Source organism: Centrocercus urophasianus, unplaced genomic scaffold, assembly GCF_019232065.1.
Source record: "Centrocercus urophasianus isolate 14NV4802_14NV808 unplaced genomic scaffold, USGS_Curo_1.0 seq_10, whole genome shotgun sequence".
NCBI lineage: Eukaryota > Metazoa > Chordata > Aves > Galliformes > Phasianidae > Centrocercus > Centrocercus urophasianus.
The window spans coordinates 99247610-99271183 of record NW_024884142.1 but is presented as its reverse complement, the minus strand read 5'-3'; the positions used below and the strand labels follow the sequence as shown (position 1 = coordinate 99271183).

The 23574-nt window shown below is 44.9% G+C and overlaps 1 protein-coding gene across 1 annotated transcript in view; it reads left to right on the top strand.

Moving 5' to 3' along the window:
- Positions 1–23574, top strand: part of SLC24A3 (solute carrier family 24 member 3) — a gene marked incomplete at its 5' end in the record, with an annotated part of 137967 nt that overhangs the window by 5950 nt on the left and 108443 nt on the right. Inside the window, one exon of the mRNA XM_042820732.1 lies at positions 17596–17733. Within this exon, the coding sequence (XP_042676666.1) occupies positions 17596–17733 (138 nt within the window). The remainder of the gene's footprint in view (positions 1–17595; positions 17734–23574) is intronic.

Sequence of the window (23574 nt, the reverse complement as noted above, 5' to 3'; positions counted from 1 at the left end):
GGGGGGGGGGGGAAGTTTGCTTTTTCCATTCATTTCTTTTGTGCAGTTCTCTAGAGCAGTCTCTAACTAAGGGACTTTAAGAAGCACTGGGGATTTTAGGAAGCTTTGTTCTGCTGTAGGCTTTACCTTTTAATACCTCCAAGAGTCAAGTCATATCCATGCCAAGAGCCTTTGGTAACCTTGTCCTAATTTTTTCTCTGCTATTATAGCTTTATGGGAAGAAAAATGGACATGCCTTAGTGTGGGCAGGATGTTTGTGTTCCTGCCACTTTATTCCTCATGTCCTGTAGACATGCTCTGAGAAGAATAAGGTTACCCAGTGAGTAAATCTATGTGGCTGGTCTGCACCAAAGCTGAATTACTCACAGCATCAAAGGGAACTCCTCTGAAAGTGAAAACAGTAAGTGTGTGTAATTTGCAGTTTGTGAATGGACTCTTGGCTGACCCTGAGGGGATTAAAGTGCCTTACCTCTACCTTTCCTTGGGATCTCTCTGGGCTGTTAGACTCTCTTCCATCTTTGAAGAGCTTGTCCTTGTGTCATTTACTGCCAGGGGCATCCTGATAGGAACTTTACAGTTAGCTACTTGAAACCCTGAAGGGACAGTTCTGTCTCCCTTTATTTTGTCTCCCAGCAAAGTTTACTTTTTTTCTCCTTGCCTCATCTTCCACAGGTTGTGACTGCTGTAGAAAAAGACTTAGATCTGATTTTGCCAGCTTGGAAATTGATAGCAATGAATCTACCTTGATATAACAGTGGCTGTGGGATGAGACCCAAGGATGATTTAGCTGTGGTTGTTTTTTTTTCATCTGTATGGATGCCTCCATTGCTTGGCAATGGAGCCAACCAGATCAAAGGAGCATCTGTACCTCCGTGAGACATTGGATATGTGCAGCAAACGTGTTCATACCAACCATGGCTGACTTTCAGCTAAACATTCCAATTTTACAATAAAATGAGTGCAATTTCTAGGTATTAAGCTTTTAAGAGTAGGTGAGAAGACTATGGGAATGGGGAGATTTCTGTGTGTGTTTGTCAATGCAAGGAAGGACAAGGGAGGAAAGCAAGGAGGATGGGCCATTGTATCCAGCAAAAAGGGCTGATGTAAAGAAGCCTGTAGCAACTGGAGAGAACAGCAGGCTGGACTGAAAGCTGCAGCTTGGTGTGGAATTCATTTGTTTAAACAGAATTTTTTTGGTGGCATCCCTGAGACTGGGAGCTCAAGGTCTCCTGGGTCTGGTTCTTCCGAGAAGAAGGGAGGTATTGAAGAGGAGTCCAGATGTGGTGTCCTGGGAGATGGCTGTGTGGGACAGCACTTGATGGGATTTGACTTGCCTTATATAGACATTTTTAACTGTCGGGGACTGTTAAAGAGATGGGATTGAATGTCATCTGCTTACAAGCCTTGCCTGTGGGAAGCAGTTGGTCTCCAAGTCCTGCCTGGGACCTGGAAACCGCTTACAGACCCTGAGAAGCACATAGAAGGTCGTGTCTGCTGTCCTGCCTGCTGCCCTACACCATCCTCTCGCTCAGCTTAGCAGGCAGCACTGACACAGGTGCTGTGTCGGTGAATGTGAGCGTATGCATAGAGAAGGGCATATACCTTACACAGAAGAAAAATACTTGTATGCACAAGGGAGTGTCGGGACTCGTTTGGAGGCACAGATTTAGTTGTTTTGAAACATTCCTTTGCTGAGCTGTGAACTGAACAGCTGTGCTAAGTGGCTGAGATTCACGGTCTGGTCTGACCTTTCTATACCTCCAGTAGTGTGTGCGGTACTTTGGACAATGGCCATGTTTGTGTGTCCATAGGCAGTTAGGCCCTGATCCAGGAGGCGAGTGCTTAACTTGCAGCATGTGAAGTAACGCGACTGACTTCAAGTAGGCTTGTGTGGATGCAAGGTTAACCAGATCCTTGCTCACTCGCTGCTCCTTGGTCCGTGGCCTTTCCGCAGGATATAATACAAGACACCATAGCCTCAAATGATAAAGCGGGAAACCGAGAGGTAAGAGAAGTTACCAGGGCAGTCGCAGCAGAGGAATGACAAAGGTGCTGATGGAGTGTGCACCTGTAGGTTTATGCTGCAGGCTGTAGTGTGCTGATGTGTCCTTACAGACCAGCCATGGGAAGTCTCTTGTGGTTCTGTGGCCACAAGAAAAGGTGTGCAGCAAGAATGCTCTGTGTAAATCATGGAAGCATTGAGGTTGGAAAAGACTAAGATCATCTAGCTCACGTCCCTCAGTGCCACATCCCCACGGCTCTGGGACACCTCCAGGTGACCCCACCACCCCCTGGGCAGCTGTGCCACTGCCTCACCGCTCTTTGGGAGAAGGAATTGTTCCTAGCAGCCAACCTGAAGTGTAGTATATCTTGTCTTTTGTGGTGGTGGAAGAAGAGAAGGGCATGTGTTTGTGCGGTGCTGAGCATGCTTTTCTAAAGAAACTGGTACTCAGTGTTTGATTCTGCAGCAGGCATCACCTATTAAATAAGAACTGCAAACAAATTTTAATAGCTCAATTGTGAAAGAGCCTGCTTAACTCCGGGAAAAGAATCTTTTTGATATGCAAGCCAAAAACATGCTAACTGAACTACAAACAACAGAAAGCTCTGCTGTTAAAATAATTCTCATAGAGAGATAGATTCGGCTGCTTTTTTTTTCCTAAGATGGCCAGAACATATTGCAACATAAAGCAGAGGCAAAAACGAGCCTTACATGGACATTCCTTTCTCTTGTGAGAGGATCAGCCCTCCAGTTCTTAGTGCACTTCACTGCAGTAGTTGATTTTTCAGTTCTCCAGCTTCCAGAGAGAATGGGACAGAAATAAACTTTTTAAAATGAGCACTGCATGCACCCAAAGAGCACAACAGTTCATTTTAAGGGTAAGAAGAACACAAGCTGTTCCTATTGACGGTAGAGAAAATGGAGTGTACTCAAAGGTTCACAGTGTTTGATTTCTATTGTTAAAGCATAGGTGTGTATGATGTACAACCCCACAGGGCAGTGGCAAACAGAATTGCTAAATGCTTCTGTGCTCAGTAAGACCAGGCTGTGCAGGAGCTGCTAAGGCTTCTGGCCACAACCTACCTGAGTATGCTGTGCTTCCTTCTGGGGTATTGTGCTGCTGCTGCTGAACTCTATACTGAGGGCACTGTACAGGAAAAGGTCAGTGGTGGGATTGCACAAAGTCTTACCACGTGATTGTTGGACAGCTGATTGGACTGCTCACTTGGTATAGCCAACATATCGTGCCATGGTTAAGATTTTTCAGCTGAATGCAGGTTATGTCTCAGTTCTGTTTGGGCAGAGGCCATCCTGCCATATTCCCACGTGTACTGGCTTTTGCCAGGGATCTCACAAGCCCTTCTGTCTAAACTGAGCTAAAAAGACCCTTATCCCAAATGGCTTCTCACCAAGGAAATGGCCTGTATAGCTTGCTGTTGGTATGCTTGTTTCATGAGCTTAAGTGAGTTGTGCTCACAGCATATAGCGTTGCTTGCTATGGATTCCTTCTCAGCATTGTAGGAGGGGAGGGAGAAAAGAAAAGATAATAATTAAAAAAAGAGAAGCTATTTTTACTACTGACTGCAAAGTAAAATAAATGGATTTATTCTCTTCTTGAATCAAAGGAGGCAACAAATCAAATATGTTTAGAATTGGTGGAGTTTTCCAAGAAGCCTTTTAAATCAAAAAGCAATCTGAAGAGAGGTTGCAGGAGTACTGTGTTGGTATTGATCACTGCTGTCATTCTTGCTGTTGAGACAGTTGTTATGCTTTCCAGCTTTTTCCGAAATTGATGTGTTTGAGGGGGAAGGCGTACGGAGTCAGTAGGAGGGTTTGAGGAGGACAAGTCAGTGTGGAGAAAGGTTCATCATCTCCTCATGCAGCAAGGCCTTGCTCTCCTCAGCCTGGGGTCCATACAGCAGGGTCTGCTGCCAGATGGTGGCCCCTGGGACTGCAGGCGAGGCATGTGAGCATGGAGAATGCAGTAGCACATGGCCTGTGGTTAGCCCTGAAGGTAAAGTGACCTTAATTCCAGACATTTTACCCTGATTTGTCCTGGTGACTGGAAAAAGGAAAACATAACTCCCGTTTTTAAGAAAGGAAGACCTGACAAACTGCAGACAGTAGTGGCTCTTGTATGTGCTGGGGAAGATCATGGAACAGATCCTCCTGGAAGGGATGTTAAGGTGCATGTGAGAGGAGGAGGTGATCCAAGACAGCCAGCATGGCTTCATCAAGGGCGGATCGTGGCTCACCGATCTACGATGTTGTGGTGGCACTAGTGGATAAAGGAAGGGCAAGTGTTGTCGTCTGTTTGGACTTGTGCAAGGCCTTTGATGTGATCCCACACCATAATCCCTATATCTAAATTGGAGAGAGATGGAATTGAATGGTGAACTGTTCAGTGGATAAAGAATTGGTTGGATTGTTGTAGCCAGAAGGCTGTGGTCAGCATCTCTATGTCCAGATGGAACATGGTGTGAAGCGGTGTCCCCCAGGGGTCTGTCGTGGGACTGGTGATCTTCAACATCTTCATCAATGACATTGATGCTGAGGTTGCACTCAAACCCATCAAATTTGCCGATAACAATAAGCTGTGTAGAGTGGTTGACAAGTTAGAAGGAAGGGATGCCATCCAGAGGGATCTCGACAAACTCGAAAGGTAGACCCATGCGAACTTAAGGAGGTTCAACATAGCAGAGTGTTAGGTTTTGCCCTTGGGTTGGAGGAATCCCAGGCATATATACAGACTGGGAAAAGAACTCCTTGAGAGTAGCCCTGCAGAGAAGGACCTGGGGGTTCTGGTGGATGAAAAACTGAACATGAGGCAGCAGTGTGCTCTTGTAGCTCGGAAAGCCAACAGTATCCTGGGCTCCATCAGAAGAGTGGTGGCCAGCAGGGACAGGGAGGTGATTTGTCCCTCTCTACTCTGCCCTTGTGAGGCCCCACTTGGAGTACCATGTCCAAGCCAGTCTGGGGCCCCCAACACAGAAAAGATGTGGAGCTATTCAAGAGGGTCCAGTAAAGGGCCCCTAAGATGCTCAGAGGGCTGGAGCATCTCCCCTTCAAAGAAAGGCTGAGGGAGGTGGGCTTGTTCAGTCTAGAGTAGAGAAGGCACTGGGGAGAACTAAGAGGAGAGATTTAGATGAGATGTTAGGGGAAAATTTTTCACTCAGAGGGCAGTGAAGCTGCCCAGCTGTGGGTGCCCCATCCCTGGAGGTGCCCAAGGCCAGGTTGGATGAGTCCTGGGCAGCCTGAGCTGGTGAGGGACAGCCAGCCCATGGCAGGGGTTGGAACTGGGTGGGCTTTAAGTTCCCTTCCAACTCAAGGCATTATATGAGCAGTGATATGGCATGATTCTGCAGCAGAGGAAAGTCTGTCTTGGACAAGCTTGTTTCTTGCTGGGAGGAGTTGTGCTGGAAAGAATCGATGCTTTTTGACTTTATCACGTTTTCCAGAGTTTTTCAGACTTAGGAGCTTCCTGTGATGAAAAGCACAGGGCCAAATATCCCATGAAGTCATGAAGTACAGCCTTCCTGCAGGGCTGTGTCAGGTATTTGGCATTTCTGTGCAACAGAGGAACTCTGTGATGTGCTCATGGTGATGAAAGGCAAGTTAAGAGAGAATTTCAAGAAGATTTTGTAATGATGATGAAACTTGAAAGGAGAAAAATGAAAAAAAAACCAGTCACCACCCGTTGCTGTATGCTAAAATAAAAATCCTTAAGGGTTGTGCATCACCTAATGTATAGCAGGCTGTAAAATAAAACTACAGGCGGTTTTGTTTGTAAAGCCTCAAAAATGAGGTTATTTTTCAAAAATACCGCAGGTCCTTTCTTTCGTCTTAGTGCGAAACTTAAGTAGTTTAAAAGGGAAGTGTGTTGTGTGAATTGCACTGCCTGTCCCTTGCGATACCGCTGAGTCGCACGTTTCCAAGGCATGGTGGAGGCTGAGCTGTGTAGCAGTTGGCAGCGCTGTTGGGATAACGAGACTGAGGGCTGTAGGACCGGAGCCTCAAATTGTTTAAATTGACTTTGGTGGCACAGTGCCAGCTTGACACCAGCTGAGAATCTGGACAGAACAACTTGTCCAAGGTCACCTCACGCAGCAAAGCAGTGGATTCAGCTCCGGCCTGCAGAATCTCACTTCAGGGTGAGTAAGGAATGCATAGCGTTTCTTGGAGGGTCCTGCAGTTCTTAAAGCCTTATAAAGACAGGAGTGTGTTAAAGTCTTCATTGGGGTGTGATGTAGAGCGTCTCCTTTTCGTACCAGGATCTGTGGTTAAAATTAGAAACTTTTTTTTTTATCCTCTCGCATTATTTATTTCCCTATAAATACTGTGGAAAGTTCCGGTTCGGGATTTTAATCGTGCTAGTCTCAAGTCTGTTGAATTGAATTGAATTGAAGCGAATGGTTTTCTCCGTTACGCAAAGGTGATAAATATCTCTTCTTTGTGACTCGCTTATTTTTGAAATGGGGTTTTTGTTAAGTTCTTTTCAAGGATGGACACAACGTGTTTCTTGTTCTCTGCTGTCTGTGTTTCTGAATGCTTAGTTGGCAGCAGAAACCGTTATCTTCCTTGTGATGTTTTCTCACTGGTGGAAAAGGAAAGGTTAGAAAAGGCGGTGCTGTTCTGGCTTTTGCCATCCAGAGTTGTTCCTTAAAGTCTGGTTAGACTTAAATGAGAGGGTTGCTGCACACCTTTACAACATTGTTGTACCATGTTCTATGCCATCCCTTGCTCAGAGACTCCTGGGATGGTTGCAGGTCCAGGGAGGACCTGTAGAACTCACAGGTCCCAGGTGGGCATCTGGCTAGGGATGCACTCTGCATCTCTGCAGTATGGCATGGCTCCCAGCCATGGCACCCCTTGAGAAATCAGGGATGTGCTCTCTTGAGCTGTATATGCCTTGGTGAAGAAGTGGACACTTTCAGCATTGGAAAACTTGTGTGATTGCCGTGTTTGATCAGAGGATAAACTCCTCTGGGGTGTGATTGTTTTTTCCAGTGTGGTTGACAAACATGCAAGTTGGTTCTGATGGGTCAGTGAAGTTGCACAAAATAAGATTAATTGTGATTGTGCTTCTTCCTGTGCATTACCAGGGCTCCTCAGAAAAGAGCTGACACTGATATTTCCAAAACTGCAGAGGAGGGGGTTTCTGGCTTGCATCTAGACAAGATGATGTGAAAATTTACAGAGTGCTTCCTCCTGGTTTCTGGAGATCCTTTCATTTTCCCCCCACTCCTTTTTCTTTCTCTTTCAGCCCCTGAATAATTTTTCAGCGTGTGACATGTTAGTGTGAATGTGGGGGAGAGAAGCAGAGGACTGTGTTAAGATACAGGGTCTGCCAGCAGAGGTGCACAGGAATCCCACCGTTCATTTACTCAAGTGGGACTGTGGAAAGTGACCTTAATGGTACCAAGCAAAGCAGGACAATCTCTGTATTCTCCCTGCCCCCGTTTACAAGGATCAGAGCATGCATCCTCCTCAGAGTGGACTGACAGCTAGCACCCTTGTGCAAGGTGAGGTTGTGCTTTACAGCCGGATTTGTCTGCAGGAATGTCGTCAGTTGGAGCAGGAAAGGGACAACCTGAGATAGCTCAGTGGTGACACCTGTTGACTGGGAGAATGGCTGTACCGGTGGTGTGAGGTTGGGAGGACCGTAGGAGGCAGGAATAACAAGGTGTTTTGGTGTGATAAGGCTTGGCTTGTGTAAGCAGTGTGAAAGAAGATACAGGACAGTGAAGCGGTTTTATTAGAGGAACCTGATGTGAGAGGGAAGCTGCATTAGGACAAATCCTTGTCCTCGGAGACAGATGAAGCAGGAGATTTTACTGTGGCTGATCAAAATGTCCCTGTCTCCAGTTCTGTGGAGAACATTACTGGTGATCTTGCCCACCGTGCCGTCTCCAGCCTTCCCAGCTGCTTCATCTCTTGCTCATTTGGCTGTTGCAGAAGCTGCTGGAACTTGCAGACATGCAAAGGGCTGCCCATAGGTAGATATTTTCCCCTCCTGAGAGAATTCTCCCCAGCATAGGCCATATTGAAGCCAGAGGAGGCCTGCCTCTCTGTCAAATGTTACGTAATTGTGGCACGGTTCTACAAGAGTGTTATTTTTCTGGTAGAGCTAATGCAATCCTTTCTTATTCTGTTGTTTTCCTTTGCAGGTATAGCTGCACCTTGAAACTAAGGTCAGTTATCTTCCAGTGTCCCTCACCACTGCAATGTGTAAGACCATCTTACTAGGAAAAGCAAAGCTCCTTGTGGAGCTATTGTCTAAACTCAGCCTTCTGTCCTTTACCCCACGTTCCTCATCAGGCAGGTGGCCTGGTAGCCATGCAGCAATTTGTATGCTGGCAGAGCTAAAAATTTTCTTGGTTAGATTTGTATTCCAGTACCATCTTTGGGAAGTCACCTGGTCCCTTCTCCCTCCCTAAATGTAAGTATTTATGTGGAAATCAAAAGCTGGTTAATGAATGTAAGTTCTTCCCCTGGAAGTGAATTCTCCCCAAATCTGCCTTTCCTCCCTTGTGAGCTATGGGTTGTCTGTGGTAGCCTTCATGGAAGAGTTGGTGGGGACATGCAGGAAACCAGAGACTCCCCCTCCTGCTGGTGTCTGCAGCCTAATCTTTGTTGCAAGCTCAGGTCACTGTTTCTGCAGCATGCATGGCAGCTCAGGGAAGGTCCTGCGCTTGAGGAACCAGATGTTTGCACTCCAGGTTGGCATAGCAGGTCAGCACTGTCTGCAAAGAGGTATTCTTTCCTCATTGGTAATGCTGCTGTTTAGCTTTGCCTGACAAGTGAAGGAGCATTAGCTGTGGGGCAGGGAGGCTGAAGCTCTGCAGCTGATAGAGAAGAGAAATAGGAATGCATTTATTTCCCTTTCCCCGCTTCCTCCTGCTGCCCCAGGGCTGAGCAGGTCTCATGGAAGGAATAGCTTCAGTGTAGTAATGATGAGCCACGAAGGAAGCAAAAAGTCCTAGATCCTCAGCAGATGTTACTTTGATGCTGAGGGTCTCTTCCTTTGATAGATCCAAATAAAACTAGGAACACACAAGAGTGCATACCAGGGGGTTGGCTCCGCTAAGCTGTCTCTTTGATCCTGATTTTTCAAATGGGGTTAACATGAAGGACCCTGTTTGCTCAAAGGCTGTGCAGTCACCTGCCATTCGCCCTGCTATCCTTTGGCACCAAGATTCTCAGAGTAAGTACTTGGGCCTGTTCCTAGCCTGCTCTGCTCTTTAAAGGGTTTTTAACTGTCCCTGCTGAGCTCTGCTCATTGTTACAGATAGCTGTGGCTTCTGCCATGGCATTTTGTCCCTCTCTTTCCTGATTACCAGATGTATTTCTAGATATGTTTAATTTTAATAAATATAAGGGATAGATATCCTGGGGCTTCTGTATACATTTGTCTGTAATTAAGGTAGGATTAATTGCATGAAATTGTTTTTAAGGGACTCTTATGAGATCAGCAGACAGCAGCATGGGATAAAATGTATAATGAATACATTATGTTATAAATAATGGACACAGCCAGTGCACAGGCATCCCTGAAAGGTAATAGCTCTTTAAATATTTAATTAAGTGGGAACCATCGGGAAAACACTGAAAACACTGTATGTCACTAAGGTAATTTTCAGCCTGGCTTAGTGACACGTAGATCACTCTGAATGAGTGCAGAGACCAGCATGCAGCTGGGACCCTATGTAGGGAGATATTTGTTGGCTGGAGAGTTGGTTGGCAGGGGTATCACTGGGGGCTGATCAAAGAGGAGCTGCTGATGGCAGCTGAAAGTGCTTTGCTGCTGTTTTGTCATCAGTTGCTGGTTTAGTGGTTGCACGTCTGTCTGTTTTGCTGGTGTTTCCCATCTCCTCCACATTCATTTCATTATGTTCTTCTCCAACTCTCAGGCTGTTTTGCAGTTTTACCTCTGCCAGTGCAGCAGGTAGTTAAATTGAAAGGCCTCACTGCAAGGTCGGAGTGGTTTGTGATGGTTGCCAAAGCCCACTGTGCCTTCACACACATCTCTCCACGTGTCTCTGTGCTGTTTCCTGCTTTGAACTTCATTATCTGGCTATCAGTGAGGTTTCCTGAATTTCATATCTTAGAGAGAGGGCTTTTAGAGAACAAGTCCAGATTCAGTGTTGTATGACAGAGGTAAATATGAGAGCTGGTGCATTCTCTAGGGCTGAGACCTTGTCTCCAAATTGGAAAGTGCCTGGTGTGATTCCTTTGGTCTACAGGCAGTAAATAACAATTAAACGAATAACAGTTCCAGAGTTCTGTAGTGTAGTTGCAGAGAAGCACAAGGGGGGAGGAGCAGTAAGGAAAATGGGGAGAAATGGTGGTCTTTGCTGCAAGAGATGTGTTTGTATTGAAACGAGGCACCAGAGCTCCCTTTTCACTCTTGTTTGTTTATGCAGGCAGGGCTGCAAAGGTGAGAATAGAATTAAACTGGGAAAAAAAGTCATGGTTTATTTTCTTTTCTCTCTTTCTCTTTTTTTTTTTCCTCAAAAAAGCTACAGCTTCCTCTTTTCAATGCGTCCTTCTACAGAATTAGACTTAGCTAGAAGTGTAAAAGAGGGAAAAACTAAGCCAAAATAAAATACTTGATTCCAAGCTGGCTAAAACATTTCACCTGACCAAAAAGCTTTCCTTTCCCATGTCAGCTCAGAATTAGGTGAGAAACACATAAATATGCAAGAGAAAGAAGTGAGTGTTCAGCTCCTAAACAAGCAAACTCCCTCCCCCCCCCAACCACCAAGTCTATACCCTGTCATATGGGCTTGGAATACAACTGATTTTCCACTGCCTTTAGAAGATATATCTCCTCCAGGGAATTACACTCTTACTGTGTGACACTGTCCAAGTGTTTCAAGAAAAAAGGATCTGTTTGAGAACAGTGAGCCTCTCAATTACTGCTTTTTCAGCCATATAAAGCTTTGATTTCCAGGTTCAAGCAGTCACAGTCTTGGAACCGTATAAAAAGTAGCACTGTAGCTGGTGGAAAATCAGTTTTAGGTTATTATTTTTAATTCATTGTTGCTAATGTGTCCTTGCTACCTATCCTGAGTGAAGAAAACTGTGATTGAGTGACTTCATTGGTACAGAGGTTGGGAATGACCTGTGTGACTTGTGGTGTAACCACTTATAAAGTCACTTCAGTAAAATGTATTACTGCTGCTATTCTTGCCCTTTGATTCTTTGCTCCTTACTTTGAAGGACCTTTTCTTCTGGTTTCACTGAGCTTTGGATGAAGCCCAGGTTTTGGACAATGCTGTGGGAAGATTGGAAGCAGTGCTTGTGGATTGGCAGCAGTGGGGAGAGCTGGTAAATGGAGTTGAGGAGGTGGCCAACACAAGGAGGGACTCAGAGAAAGTTTTAGACATGCAGAAAAAAGGAATCAGCAGGGACTCTGAGCATGTGTTGGAGAGGGAGCAGTGTGAGAATATTGTCAATGTTCAGCCCTCTCTGTTTGTAAATGGGGAAATGTTAGCTGGAAGAGTTGGGATATGCCACAAAAATGCAACTCAGAAAATGGAGCTAAAAATACAGAGTCCTGAATGGATCAGTGGGAAGCTGTCACCTTGAGTGTCACGTGTGGTTCAGTGGGGACAGAGGGAAGAGTCCAAGGAAACATGATGAAAATGATGAGGGGCATGAAGAGATTGTGAAAAGAAGAAAAAATAGCAAAAAACCCCTGTTTATCTTAGAGAGGATCTGAATCATGGGAGAGATAATAGGGAGATTTAAAAAGTGGTAGTTTGGGGAGGTCTTATGTACTTTCATGTAAAGCAAGAAGAAGGGAAGAGCCAATTTAATGGTCAAACTGGTGTGAGTAATAAATACACTCTAAATTTTTGCATAAACTGGTAATGAACACTAAAGGCAACTTCGGATAATCTCATATCCTATTTTTGGCACAAATTAGCAAGCCAGTTATCTGAGCTTAAAACTGATACTGCTGAGGACAGCAAAGAAGTAGGCAGGGGTGCATAGGTTCTTATGGAGTCTATCTGCTACTTAGGAGATGAATGCTGTGGTTTCTGACATTGGCCTTTATGTTAGGAGGGTTTTTATTGAACTGATTAGCTAGAATCCCCAAAAAGAGCGTGGCCTCTATGCTATACTTGCCATATACAGGTATTAAAAATGATGGTGGTGTGACCAACATGCTTCCCCTACCTTCCTGTTCCCCTTTCTTCCACCCAGACAGATAAACATAGAAATAAAGCTTTGAAATCAGATGGAAGAAACTGGCTGCTCTTCAAAGCCAGGTGTAGTTTTGTTTTTGTGTTTTCCCTGAGGATGCTTTGTTTATGGTCTTAGCTGCTCATCTGCTCATGATTCTGAAAAGAAAACGTCTTCCAAATCAGAGTGCGAAGAAAGATAATCCATTTCTGAAATGCTTATGCAATCCTGAGCTCACATTACTCCGTGAAAATCCATGGTGTGTCTGGTTGCTATAGGAGAAACCTGGGGCTGTGGGCTGGATGGGTGCTCACCTGCTCCCCCACTAACGCTGCTTGCACCTGGTTTGTAGTGTGGGAGCTTGGGCTTGGATGCTCCAGATCTTCTCTTCCCCAGGAATATTTTCCTGTTGTATTCACTGTAGGGAAGTTTCAGGGAGAGGGAGATAATTCAGCTGGTTCAAAATAAAAAACACAAAAACAACCCTCTGAAAACCGAAACCGCCACCATCAAAACAATAGATAAAAGGGACAGACGAGAGGAGGGAGGACAAACCTATTCCAGAAAAGCTGTGCTGTTTTTGGCTTCAGCCAGCAGGATCTAGCAGTTTGCATAGAAAGTAGTTTATTGTCAGCAAGAGACGAGGATAACTGCCAACAATGCAAAGCCATTGGCAGCAAGGCATCATGCCTCGGAAAGGCCTGGGTGACAGATCTATCCTTTTGTCTGTCTGCTGGGCCAGCCTTTGCTTTGCCAGCCCTTAGTTGTGTGAGCTCCTTGCTTACAGCAGCTTCATCTTCATTGCGCTTTGGCATCGTTGGCCAAACCCTCTGCTGTTGTAGGTCAGTCATACGTCGTGGTTCAAGTTGTTATTCCATCTGAACGTTGTGCCTGAGTGTTTCACATTCTCCTCTGTTCATTCAGGGTTCTCTTGTCCTCTGACGTGACCTGCTTTGAATGAGCAGTGCTGGGATGCACTTGTGTTACAGCTTTGCACACATGAAGTCAAGGAGGGCCTTCCATGACTTTGTTAAACCTCAAGATCCTGATTCATCCCCCTTACTTCCTCCCAACTTCATTTTTTCTCTTAAAATTGTTAAGGTTGGAAAAGATGTCCGAGATCATCAAGCCATCCCCACCGCGCCCTACCGTATCCCTCAGTGCCACATCCCACGGCTCTGGGACTCCTCCAGGTGACCCCACCGCTCCCTGGGCAGCTGTGTCAGTGCAGAATCACTTCTGGAGAAGGAATTGTTCCTAGCAGCCAACCCGAACCTCCCCTGGCACAACGTGAGGCCATCCCCTCTCGTCCTATGGCCGTTCCCTGCCAGCAGAGGCTGACCCCGCCTCACACAGCCTCCTTCCAGGTCATTGCAGAGAGCCATGATGTCTCCCCTGTCTTTCTAGCAGTGAGGGCCCTGGCCAGTGCAGGGGGACAGTCACCTCCCTGTATTTTCTTTTCCCCCTGTTTATAGGGTATCATATATTTTTGAAGACTCAGATGAAAAGCCCGCCATGCTATGGCCTGCCTCATGGAATGCCCTCATCTCAGTGGCAGGGTTGGGGTCTTTTTATCATCACCACCGAGGTCCAGCTGCATTTCTGACTAGCTGAGGTTCCTGCAGCTTGATGCTGAAAGCAGATACTGTGAGATCAGTGTGTGACTGAGGAACACCAGAGTGCTGTGTGACATTATGAAATAGTACTCTTCCTGCTGAAAAGTGCAGCTTAGGATGTGCTTAGCTCTGTTCCTGCAGTGCAGAAAGTTGTAAACTGCAGCCAGAGCCATCTGGAATAGCGTAAGGAACTCATGAGCTCCCACATAGAGTTTTAGATCACATGCAGAGCATTTTCAGAACTTCTGGGCAACTTGACCAGTTCTTCTTTCCACTCTGTTTCATTGTTATAAGTAGGGCAGATCAGTGATGTCGCTGGAGTACGTGTTGTCACAGGGCTGCCACCCTGGCTTGGCAGCTACAGGGGTTCGCAGCAAACAAACACAAAAGCACTTGCTGTCTTATTTAAAGAGACAAGACTATTGGCTTTCTGTTTCTAACTTTTGCAGTTTGTCCTTGAAAAGAAGAATTTTGCTTACTCTGTGCTGTTTTGACAGTCCTTCCGCAGAATATCAGATATTTTTTTTGTATTTTGCTGACTGGGATTTAGCATATATTGAAATCAATGGATCAGGCTTGTGTTTGGTGGAGCTGAGGCTCGGACGCCACCACCTCTGGATGATCTGAAGCTTGAAGTCAACGTAATTTCTGCCTTAGGACAGATAAATAGAAGGTTATGATATACTTTGAAGAAAGCATCTCATTTCACCCACGCGTTTTATTTCCTCTTGCTCTATTGAACCAAATGGGGTATAGAAGAGAGGTGACTAAGGCAAGGTTTTGAGGTTGGTATTGTGAAAGTACTGCTGTGACACAGCTGCCAGAAAGCTGTTTAGGGCTGGGAGGAAGCAGAAGAGGTTTCTGCAGGAACTTCTGGGTTGCTGCAGCACTTGTGGGTTCTCCCTCCTGCCTTCCCTCCCCTCAGCAACGTGCAGCAGCACTCCGACTGCTTGGAGAAGAGCCTCTCTGCTTGGAAAAACAGCAACTATGTGGAACTGAAACTGCTTAGCTTGATTACCCGTGTATGTTTATAATTAAGGAAGATGCCTGATGTTGCATTATTGTGTGTGCTCATTTTGAGAAACTCAGGCCACTTCTATCAGTGAGGTTTGTTAACTCGCAGCTCTCACCCATGCTCACAGATTAAACAAACAGTAATCTCTAAAGTTTGTAAAGCAAGTGGAGAGCAGTACAAAGTGCCTAAAGCTTAAAACAGTGGTGGTTAGTTTATCAAGGTGCAGACTATTTTATTCATTTATTTATTTTTGCTTAGGAAACAAGTTTCTTAAAGCTGCCTGTGCAACTGTCATTTTCCCTCTTCTTTTTTTCTTTTTTTCCCCTCACTTGAATTTAAAACTACTGGATGCATAGAGCATGTGCTTTTGGCTAAGCAGGCAGACATGACGTCTAAGAGCAAGCCACATTATGCCAAGAATGCCATGGAAAACAGCCAGCTGTTTTTGTTGACATTACTAAAACAGTTTCACTTTGCAGCACCAATGCAAAGCCAAAGAGGGGAGGGAGTAGGGGAGTAAAGCAAGGAACAGATAAGAAGTAATGAGATGAAGTAATTGCATGTTACATTGCGTACTGATATCCAAAATCATTCTGTGCCTTGTAAGCCTGGCAGCAAAACACAGGGTTCAGTGTTTGGCTGGAACCAATTGATCAGTTTGGGTCACGAAGCTGTTCCAGAATGCGTGTGGTTTGATATGCTGCGCTGTAGGAGACTTTAGGTTTACTGCACAGAAACACTTTTTGGTACGCAGCGAGTCAGCTTTTCAGTCGGTTGCTTGCCCAGCTGCGATTGCTTGCACTTGCTTCTCAAGATCCACTGTTCTGTTCTTTGTGGCAAAGTGCTGGTGCCAGCTTCTTTAGTCTTTTGCTGCAGTCAGAGACCGTTTTGCTCCAGGCTCCCCACTTTTTTGCTCTCTGCTACTTCCTTGCTTTCTTAGTGGAGATCCTTGTTTTGGTGCCTGTTGGCCTAGGGGCTTGGGGTTTGTTTCTTAGCGTTCTCAACAGCAGTTGCATGGAGTGCTGAAAAAAACATGTTAGATGGTTGTGAAGGACCAACAACAGCATGCAGTGGTTTTGCAGTCAGCTTAGCAAAGAAACTGGCAAGTAAGAGCAAAATGGCTGAAGTTTGGAAAATGTGAAGTCAGTAAATGAATGCACGCCTCGTGTTTGAAGGACTCCATGTGCTGAGGCATGATAGAGAATAAGCTCAGACTCCCTGGTCTAAAATGCGTAGCACCAGCTGGGCCAAGGCTTATCTCTTTATCCATTGAATATAAAGTTTCTGATGTCAGTAGGTATTTTTTGATGATTTGAAGACTGCTGAAGTATCTCGGAGGAATGCTCTGGCCCCATTCCCTGTAACCTTTATAGTTCAGAGAGCCATGTTGGATGGGAATAACGGTGCATTTGGGCTTAATAACCACTTTGAGAGTGGACGTGGTTGTATCCTTATAAAGATTTTTATCAGTTGCTTTCTGCTCTGTGAGAAGCTGCTTACTTCATGTTTCTGAACCGAATGCTTCATAATGCATTGAAAAGCTGTGTCTGGTCTGTGGGGAACGTGTTCAGGAGCCTTCTCTCTGGGATCATCAGGCACTGACAGGACCAGAAGTGATGGCTTTAACTTACACCAGGGGAGGTTCAGGTTGGCTGTTAGGAACAGTTCCTTGTCCCAAAGAGCGGTGAGGCAGTGGCACAGCTGCCCAGGGAGCGGTGGGGTCACCTGGAGGAGTCCCAGAGCCGTGGGATGTGGCACTGAGGGATGTGGGCAGTGGCACGGTGGGGTGGGCTGGTCGCAGGACTTGGTGATCTTAGTGGTCTTTTCCAGCTTCACTGACTGTGATTGCATTGGAGATGAGATACTGAAATGGATCCCCGTTGACCAGTTGGGTGAAAGTAGCTGTTCCAACATTTATTACAAAACGTAATTCGAAAACAGTGATTGCTCTTACACCTCAGTACCCTGTCCTCTCTGACACAGTCCCCCTGCTTCTGTTTTCTGTGCTATGTGCGTTGCTGAACTCCATCTGAAGTCACGAGGAACCGCTTGGTCTGAGGGGACAGAGCTTTCCTAACGCCTATGGAGCACATTATCGATTCACAAAGAAGCCTGCTTGACTTCTGTGTCAAACACTGCATCTCTTAGGCCTCATTCAGCAGCAAGCTTGATGGCAGTTGTAAGCAGAAGTGGCTTAAATGTCTTTTCAGAATGTGCGAAACTTGGCAGTTTGGCCGATATGGATCTAACAGACTGAGGAGCAGGGGTTAGTGCTTTTTTGTTTGTTTCTCCAGGCAGCAATGGAGGATGCTCTGATTTTAAATCCATTATCGCTCTGTACTTCTTGTGAGATCTTAGACCCACTTCTGTTAAGAACTTTTTCAATAAGGGAAGTTGTGGAGGAATGAACCAGACTCCTCCAGTTTTTGGGACTCACTGGAATGTGGAGCGAACAGGATGTACCTTTCTAGTGTGATTTAAGAAACACTGCTGTTCTTAATACAAAGAGCAGTAGGTTTAAAATCATAGAATCACAGAACATCCTAAGCTGGAAGGGACCCACAAGGATCACAAGAGTCCAACTCTGGGTCCTTTTTGTACTGTGGTGCCCAAAATTGCACACAGTACTCAAGGTGAGGCCATGCCAACATTGTTTAGTGTGGGAAAATCGCTTCCTTTCCACGGCATGCAGATGCTTTAAGCATTCAGGAACAGGATCACAAGTTGCTTTTCTGGTACAGTCTCATCTATCTACTGTTCTTTTGTTTTAGGTTACGATGCTTTGAGCTACTCTGTGGAAAATGATGGCAAGTGGAGCGGGAGACAGCTACTGCAAGCAAATGAGGACAACACGACGGAAGTCCCAGGGGACGGGGGGAAGCAGAATGTCAGAAATTGCACTGAACCAGGTAGGAATGATAGTTGCTTCCAGCCTCACGGTTGACTTTCTTACTTCCCAGATCTCTGCATTGGTTTCACCTATATTGCTGAAAGGGTTTGGTTATTTTTAGGTCTGTAAACATCTTTGCTGTTTTCTTTGTGAATGTGGACCGTATGGATATTGCAGACTCTCTGCAGGTAGGGTTAAGGAGAAGGTGTGCTGTCAGCTAGTGTGTAAGTGTAACATCTGCTGATAGCCAAGTCATGAGGCTTGTGCAAAAAGCTGTGACATTCAAAGAATCTTAAGTGTTTATTGCATGAAAACCACACGCGTTGTTGTGGTCAAATATGCATTGTGAATATGTGTGCTAGAACAAGTATTATTTGTAGCACATTAGTTGATTGTCTTATATTTAGTATTAATAGCTCCAGCAGGTTACTGACTAGACAAATTTAGTTTGAAGTTTCACAGCTGAACTTCTAGGCTTTTCTGATGTGAAATGCATAATACAGCTTTTTCCTCAGGGAAGAACCTTAGCAGGGTATTTCTTATCTCTGTGACTCCTGTTTTTATGAAACTCATAGGAGCTTAATGTCCTTGAAGCTCTATTGCTCCATTACGTTCGATTGAAGTTGGTTGACATACACAGGTGCTTTTGGAGAAGGTGAGCACAAGCGTGTATCAAATGTGTTTTTCTGCTTTACGTGTCCCACGTTCTCAGGAGTCCAACTACAGCTAGAATGCTAACTGACTGAGTAGAGAGATTATTTAGCTGCGGGAGATGAGCTTATGTACTCTTTCAAATTACATTTCCTGAGCTACTTGGAGACCTGACACAGCCTTTCAGGGAGGCTGTAAGAAGGAAGGGGACAGACTCTAGCAAGATCTGTTGTGATAAGACAAGGGGAAATGGTTTCAAAGTAAACGGGAGATTTAGAGTAGATACGAGAAAGAAGGGTTTTTTACACTATGGGTGGTGAAGCACAGGTTGCCCAGAGAGGTGGTGGATACTCCATCCTTAGAGATATTTAAGGTCAGCCTGGACGGGGCTCTGAGCACTGATGGAGCTGTAGATGTCCCTGTTCAGCAGTTGGATGGCCTTTAAGGGTCTCTATAATTATAATTATAATCCTATAATTCTGTGATTCTATATACAAAAAAAATTCCACGGATATTAGAAAAAAGAACAAGGGGGTATCTTTTCAGTTCACATCCAGTTGATTGCATCTTTTTTCTTTTTACCCAAACAGAAGTCATTGAAATGTATCACTAATAAGAAAGGGAAAGCTCCATAAGCTGTTCAGCCCTTTATTTTTTCCTTTTCACATAGGAGCTTGGGTATCATTTCCTCTAAGTTCAAGGGAGGGATCGGAAAGGTGTTTCTTCATTCTTCAGAGCTTATGTAGGTTATGTACCCCAGGAGAAAGTCTAACAGATACAGTTCTTGCTGCATTTCTCTGCCTATAATTTTTCCTCTCCTCTAAAACTCACTAACATTTCAGGACAAGTGGATGATGACATTCTTTTTTTAAACAGCAACAGTTGGCACAAAACATTCTTCTTATTCCACTCTCCCATGTTTGCATACCTCCTGTGTAGTGCAGGTCCAGTCTTTCAGCCTCACATCATCATATGTAGTAATCTCCCCCCCCCCCCCAGCCCAACTTCTCTCAGTATTTAAATCTGCTTTCTCACCATCCTCACCTATTTCTACCACCTTCACTAAATACAGTGGATTGTATGAAATTGATGGGATTTTATTTATTGTGTTTTTCTGTCTCTTTCTTGGAAGATAAAGCATCAATACTTACTGAGCAAACTGTGTACTGTTCAGGAGAGAGAGTAGAAATACTGATGTGAATTACTGTTTTTTCTCTGACTTGTCACGGAATTACTACAGAATACATCCTGTGATGGCAAACAAAGTGGCATTGCTGTAGGTAAGAAGGCAGAATGAACAAGTTTGTGTTGCATTGGTTGTTTCACGGATTTTTTTTTTGTTATTATTATGTTTTTAATTTTTGTTTTTAGCATTAGGATATAAATGTAAATCGTGAAAGCTATGCTGCACAGCAGTCAGAAGTGTTTGACTTGTATTGTTTTGAATGGGGCTCTTTTGAAGTCCATATGGGATGTATGTGTTGACTCCAGTGGGATTTCAGGCCACCTGCAGAATATTTCAGTTCTACTTTTTCAGCAAATGGAAGAAGTAAAAGAAGAGTTGATGGAAGAGATGCTGTTAATAGCTTAGAAGTGTTTGTGTTCGGGACGTTGGTTGTGTTCAGTAAGACATGAATGAGCAAAGTGTTCCTAGTGGTACTTTGAGAAGAATTCCAAGTAATTTCATTTTCCACATGACTCAGATGCCAGGTTTCTAAACCCTGCCCAAAATGAGCCACTGGTTATAAGCCCATACAACTTCAGCTCCTGCCTGTCTTTCCTGATGCAAAGAAGTGATACATCTGTTCAGGAAATTGAAATGGAGCCTGATGGTCGAAGTGGGCTGCTGAAGTTTGCTTAGGCAAAAGCAACTTTAACTTCATCCAAGCAGCATTAATGTACCCCAGTACCTCAGCTTTACATCTGAAGCATCAGAAAGAAAACAGAGATCCTGTCTGCACTGTAAGCTGTCAAATCATAAGGAAATTATATAAAATTTAGCATTTTACCTTCTGCTGTCTGTTTTGGGTTAGAACTTGTAATAAAATGAAGTAAAACATTTCTGACAAAAATCCTGTTCTGAAACTAACTGCATCTCTAGCTAGAATTCTTGTTTCATGGATTTATTTTACTCAGTATTTATTTGTATTTGGTTAAAGGGTAGAGAGGAGAGAACAAAGGTTTTTTTAAATTTTGTTAGTGCTTACTAACTGTCATCTGTTGTCATCTTTAGCTGTCCTAAAGAGCTGTGTTGTTGGAGCTGATATGAAAGATATAAGAAATCGCACTTGTGCCATCAGAAGATGCTGATTCAATAGAATCAAAACCTCCTGTTTAAATGCAGCTGGCTAATTTGATTCATTGGGTTCCAAACAGTGTTGCTCATCCTGGGCAGCGCCTTCTGTGCACATAGGAGCTCTACTGAGGAGCTGGATCTGCCTGCTTGTCCTGTTGCTTTTGAGAAGGGACTCTCATACCTGGAGGTGCAGGACAGCCTCATAGTTCCAAAGCCAGTTCCTGGGTGAAGGCTCTCTCCTCTCCTCTCCTCTCCTCTCCTCTCCTCTCCTCTCCTCTCCTCTCCTCTCCCCTTCCCTTCATGCACTCACACCTCCAGAATTTTTCCACATACATAGAAAAGCTTTTTTGTTTGTTTGCTTTCCTAGCTTCTGTTTTACAATGAGAAGACCTGAGCTGTTTCCAGCAAAAGCTTTTGTGTTTAAAAATGTAGCTAAAGAATGATTCAAATCAGTGCATAATTTTGACACTATTAGTCATTCAATGAAGCTGACTGGAGGCTTGAATCAACGTTCTTTCAGGGCAGTAAGGACCTTCTTTCACAGGCTTATGTTAGTACTGAAGCCTGGAGTCTAGCACTGAAGTTAAAATAGTTCAGTGTAGTAGTCAAGAAGTGCAAAAAGTCAGCAAACTTCTTTGCCTTTCCTCGGGATGGTAAACTAATTTGTCCTTGACTGTTCCTAGGATGGCTTTCAAAGTGTTGCTCGAGGAAATTGAGGCAATTTAGCTAAAATTGTGGTATTGTGGAGCAAAATACAAAATGTGGTGTATAGCCTGGAGTGTCTGTTGCTATTTATGAATTAACATAGCTTAATCCTTCTTAGCGTCTCCGCGGGACATTCTTTTCTGTGCATTTGGCCTTCAGGTGCTGCATCTTCCCTGCATCAGCAGCACAGAGTCTCAATTAACTCAACATCTTCATCAGTGACCTGGATGAAGGGATAGAGGTGCATCCTCAGCAAGTTTGCTGATAGTACAAATCTAGGCAGAGTGGCTGACACGCAAAAGGCTGTGCTGCCATTCAGCAACAGCTGGGCAGGTTGGTGAGATGGGCTGAGAGGAGCCTGATCAGGTTCAGCAAAGGCAAGGGTGAGGTCCTACACGTGGGGAGGAATAACTGCACTGCACCTGTACAGGCTAGGGGCTGACCTGCTGGAAAGGAGCTCTGCAGAGAAGGATATAGGGGTCCTGGTGGACGACAGGTTGGCCATGAGCCAGCAATGTGCCCTGGTGGCCAAGAAGGCCAGTAGTATCCTGGGGTATGTTACAGAGAACGCAGCTAGCAGGGAAAGGGAGGTGATCCTTCCCCTCTGCTCTGCCCTGGCGAGGCCGCATCTGGAGCACTGTGCACGGTTCTGGGCTCCCCAGTTCAAGAAAGACAGGGAACTTATGGAGGAAGTCCAACAGAGAGACACAAAGATGTGAGGGGTCTGGAGCTTCTCCTGTGTGACGACAGGCTGAGAGAACTGGGGCTGTTCAGCCTGGAGAAGATAAGGCTGAGAGGGGATGTCATAGCTTTATAAATACCTGAAGTGTGAGAGTGAAATGTATGGGGCCAAGCTCTGGTTGGTGGTATGCAGCCACAGGACTTGGGGCAATGGACTGGAACTGGAACACAGGAAGAAATGGTGTACTGATCATACATACAATTAAATACACACACAGTTAGTAAAAAGAGAGAGTTTTAAAAATGCACTTTCATCTTACCTGTTGGAGAGTGGGGAATGGAAGATAAAATGCCTTATTTTGAAGTGCATTGTGCTTTTTATTTTGCATCACTTAGCTATTGTAGTTCTGTGACAGTAAACACATTTTTGCTTGCTAAAAGGAAGTTTTTTATGGTTTTTTTGTTTGTTTGTTTTGTTTTTCTTTAACTGCATGTGTGTTTTCAGGCTTACTTGAAATCCTGGCACGACATTTTCCATCTGCTATATTCTGTTAACTTATTGAATGGTCTAGCTAGTAGTGTTCTATCGTGAGAACTGCTCCAAATAGAGGTTTGAGGTTTTTATGCTTACTTCTACTTGAAACATACATTGTAGAGACATTAAGGGGCTGAAGTGGGCGTAATCCAGCTTAAAGACTGCATTTTGTAATTTTTTGTCCTTTTCTTGTGATTTTTCACTCTGTCAGGCTGTTGCAATTGACTTGATAGTGTGGTAGTCTTGAGCAGTTACCTTTAAAATGCAGCGCTCCTTCTGTAGGCCTGATTCACAGAAGCCCAGGGATCTTGGAGCCCAGCATTATGGTACTTGGAAATAAATCTGTGTTGGGGGTGGCAACTAGACTGTTATTTTTCCTTTGAAAAATCTCTTGGGTGTAGCTGATGCTGCGATGCTGCAGAAGCCTTCTTGCTAACACCTGTGCTCAGTCAGCATGCACAGAGCTGGTGAGTAATTCTTTATACTCTTGTCCTTTTCACCCTTATTTTTCAGTCATGTAGTCAAACCTGATCAGCCCTGCCCTCTTGACTCCTTGGTGCCAGTTTACATGTTTGACAGTACTGTACTGGGGCCCCCAGTACAGGAAGGATGTGGAGGTGTTGGAGTGGGCCCAGAGGAGGACCACAGGGATGCTCAGAGGGCTGGAGCACCTCCCCTATGAAGAAAGGCTGTGGGAGGTGGGCTTGTTCAGTCTGGAGAAGGCTCCAGGGAGATGTCACTGCAGCCTTCCAGTACTTGAAGGAAGTTTACAAACAGGAGTGAAGCTAAGTTTTTACATGGTCTGATAGTGATATGACAGGTGGGAACATCTCTAAACTAAGAGGGGAAATTTAGGTTAGATGTTGGGAATAAAGTCTTCACTCAGGGGTCAGTGAGGCCCTGGCAGTGCTGCTCAGAGCTGTGGTGCCCCATCCCTGGAGATGCCCAAGGCCAAGTTGGATGGGCCCTGGGCAGCCTGAGCTGGTGGGGGG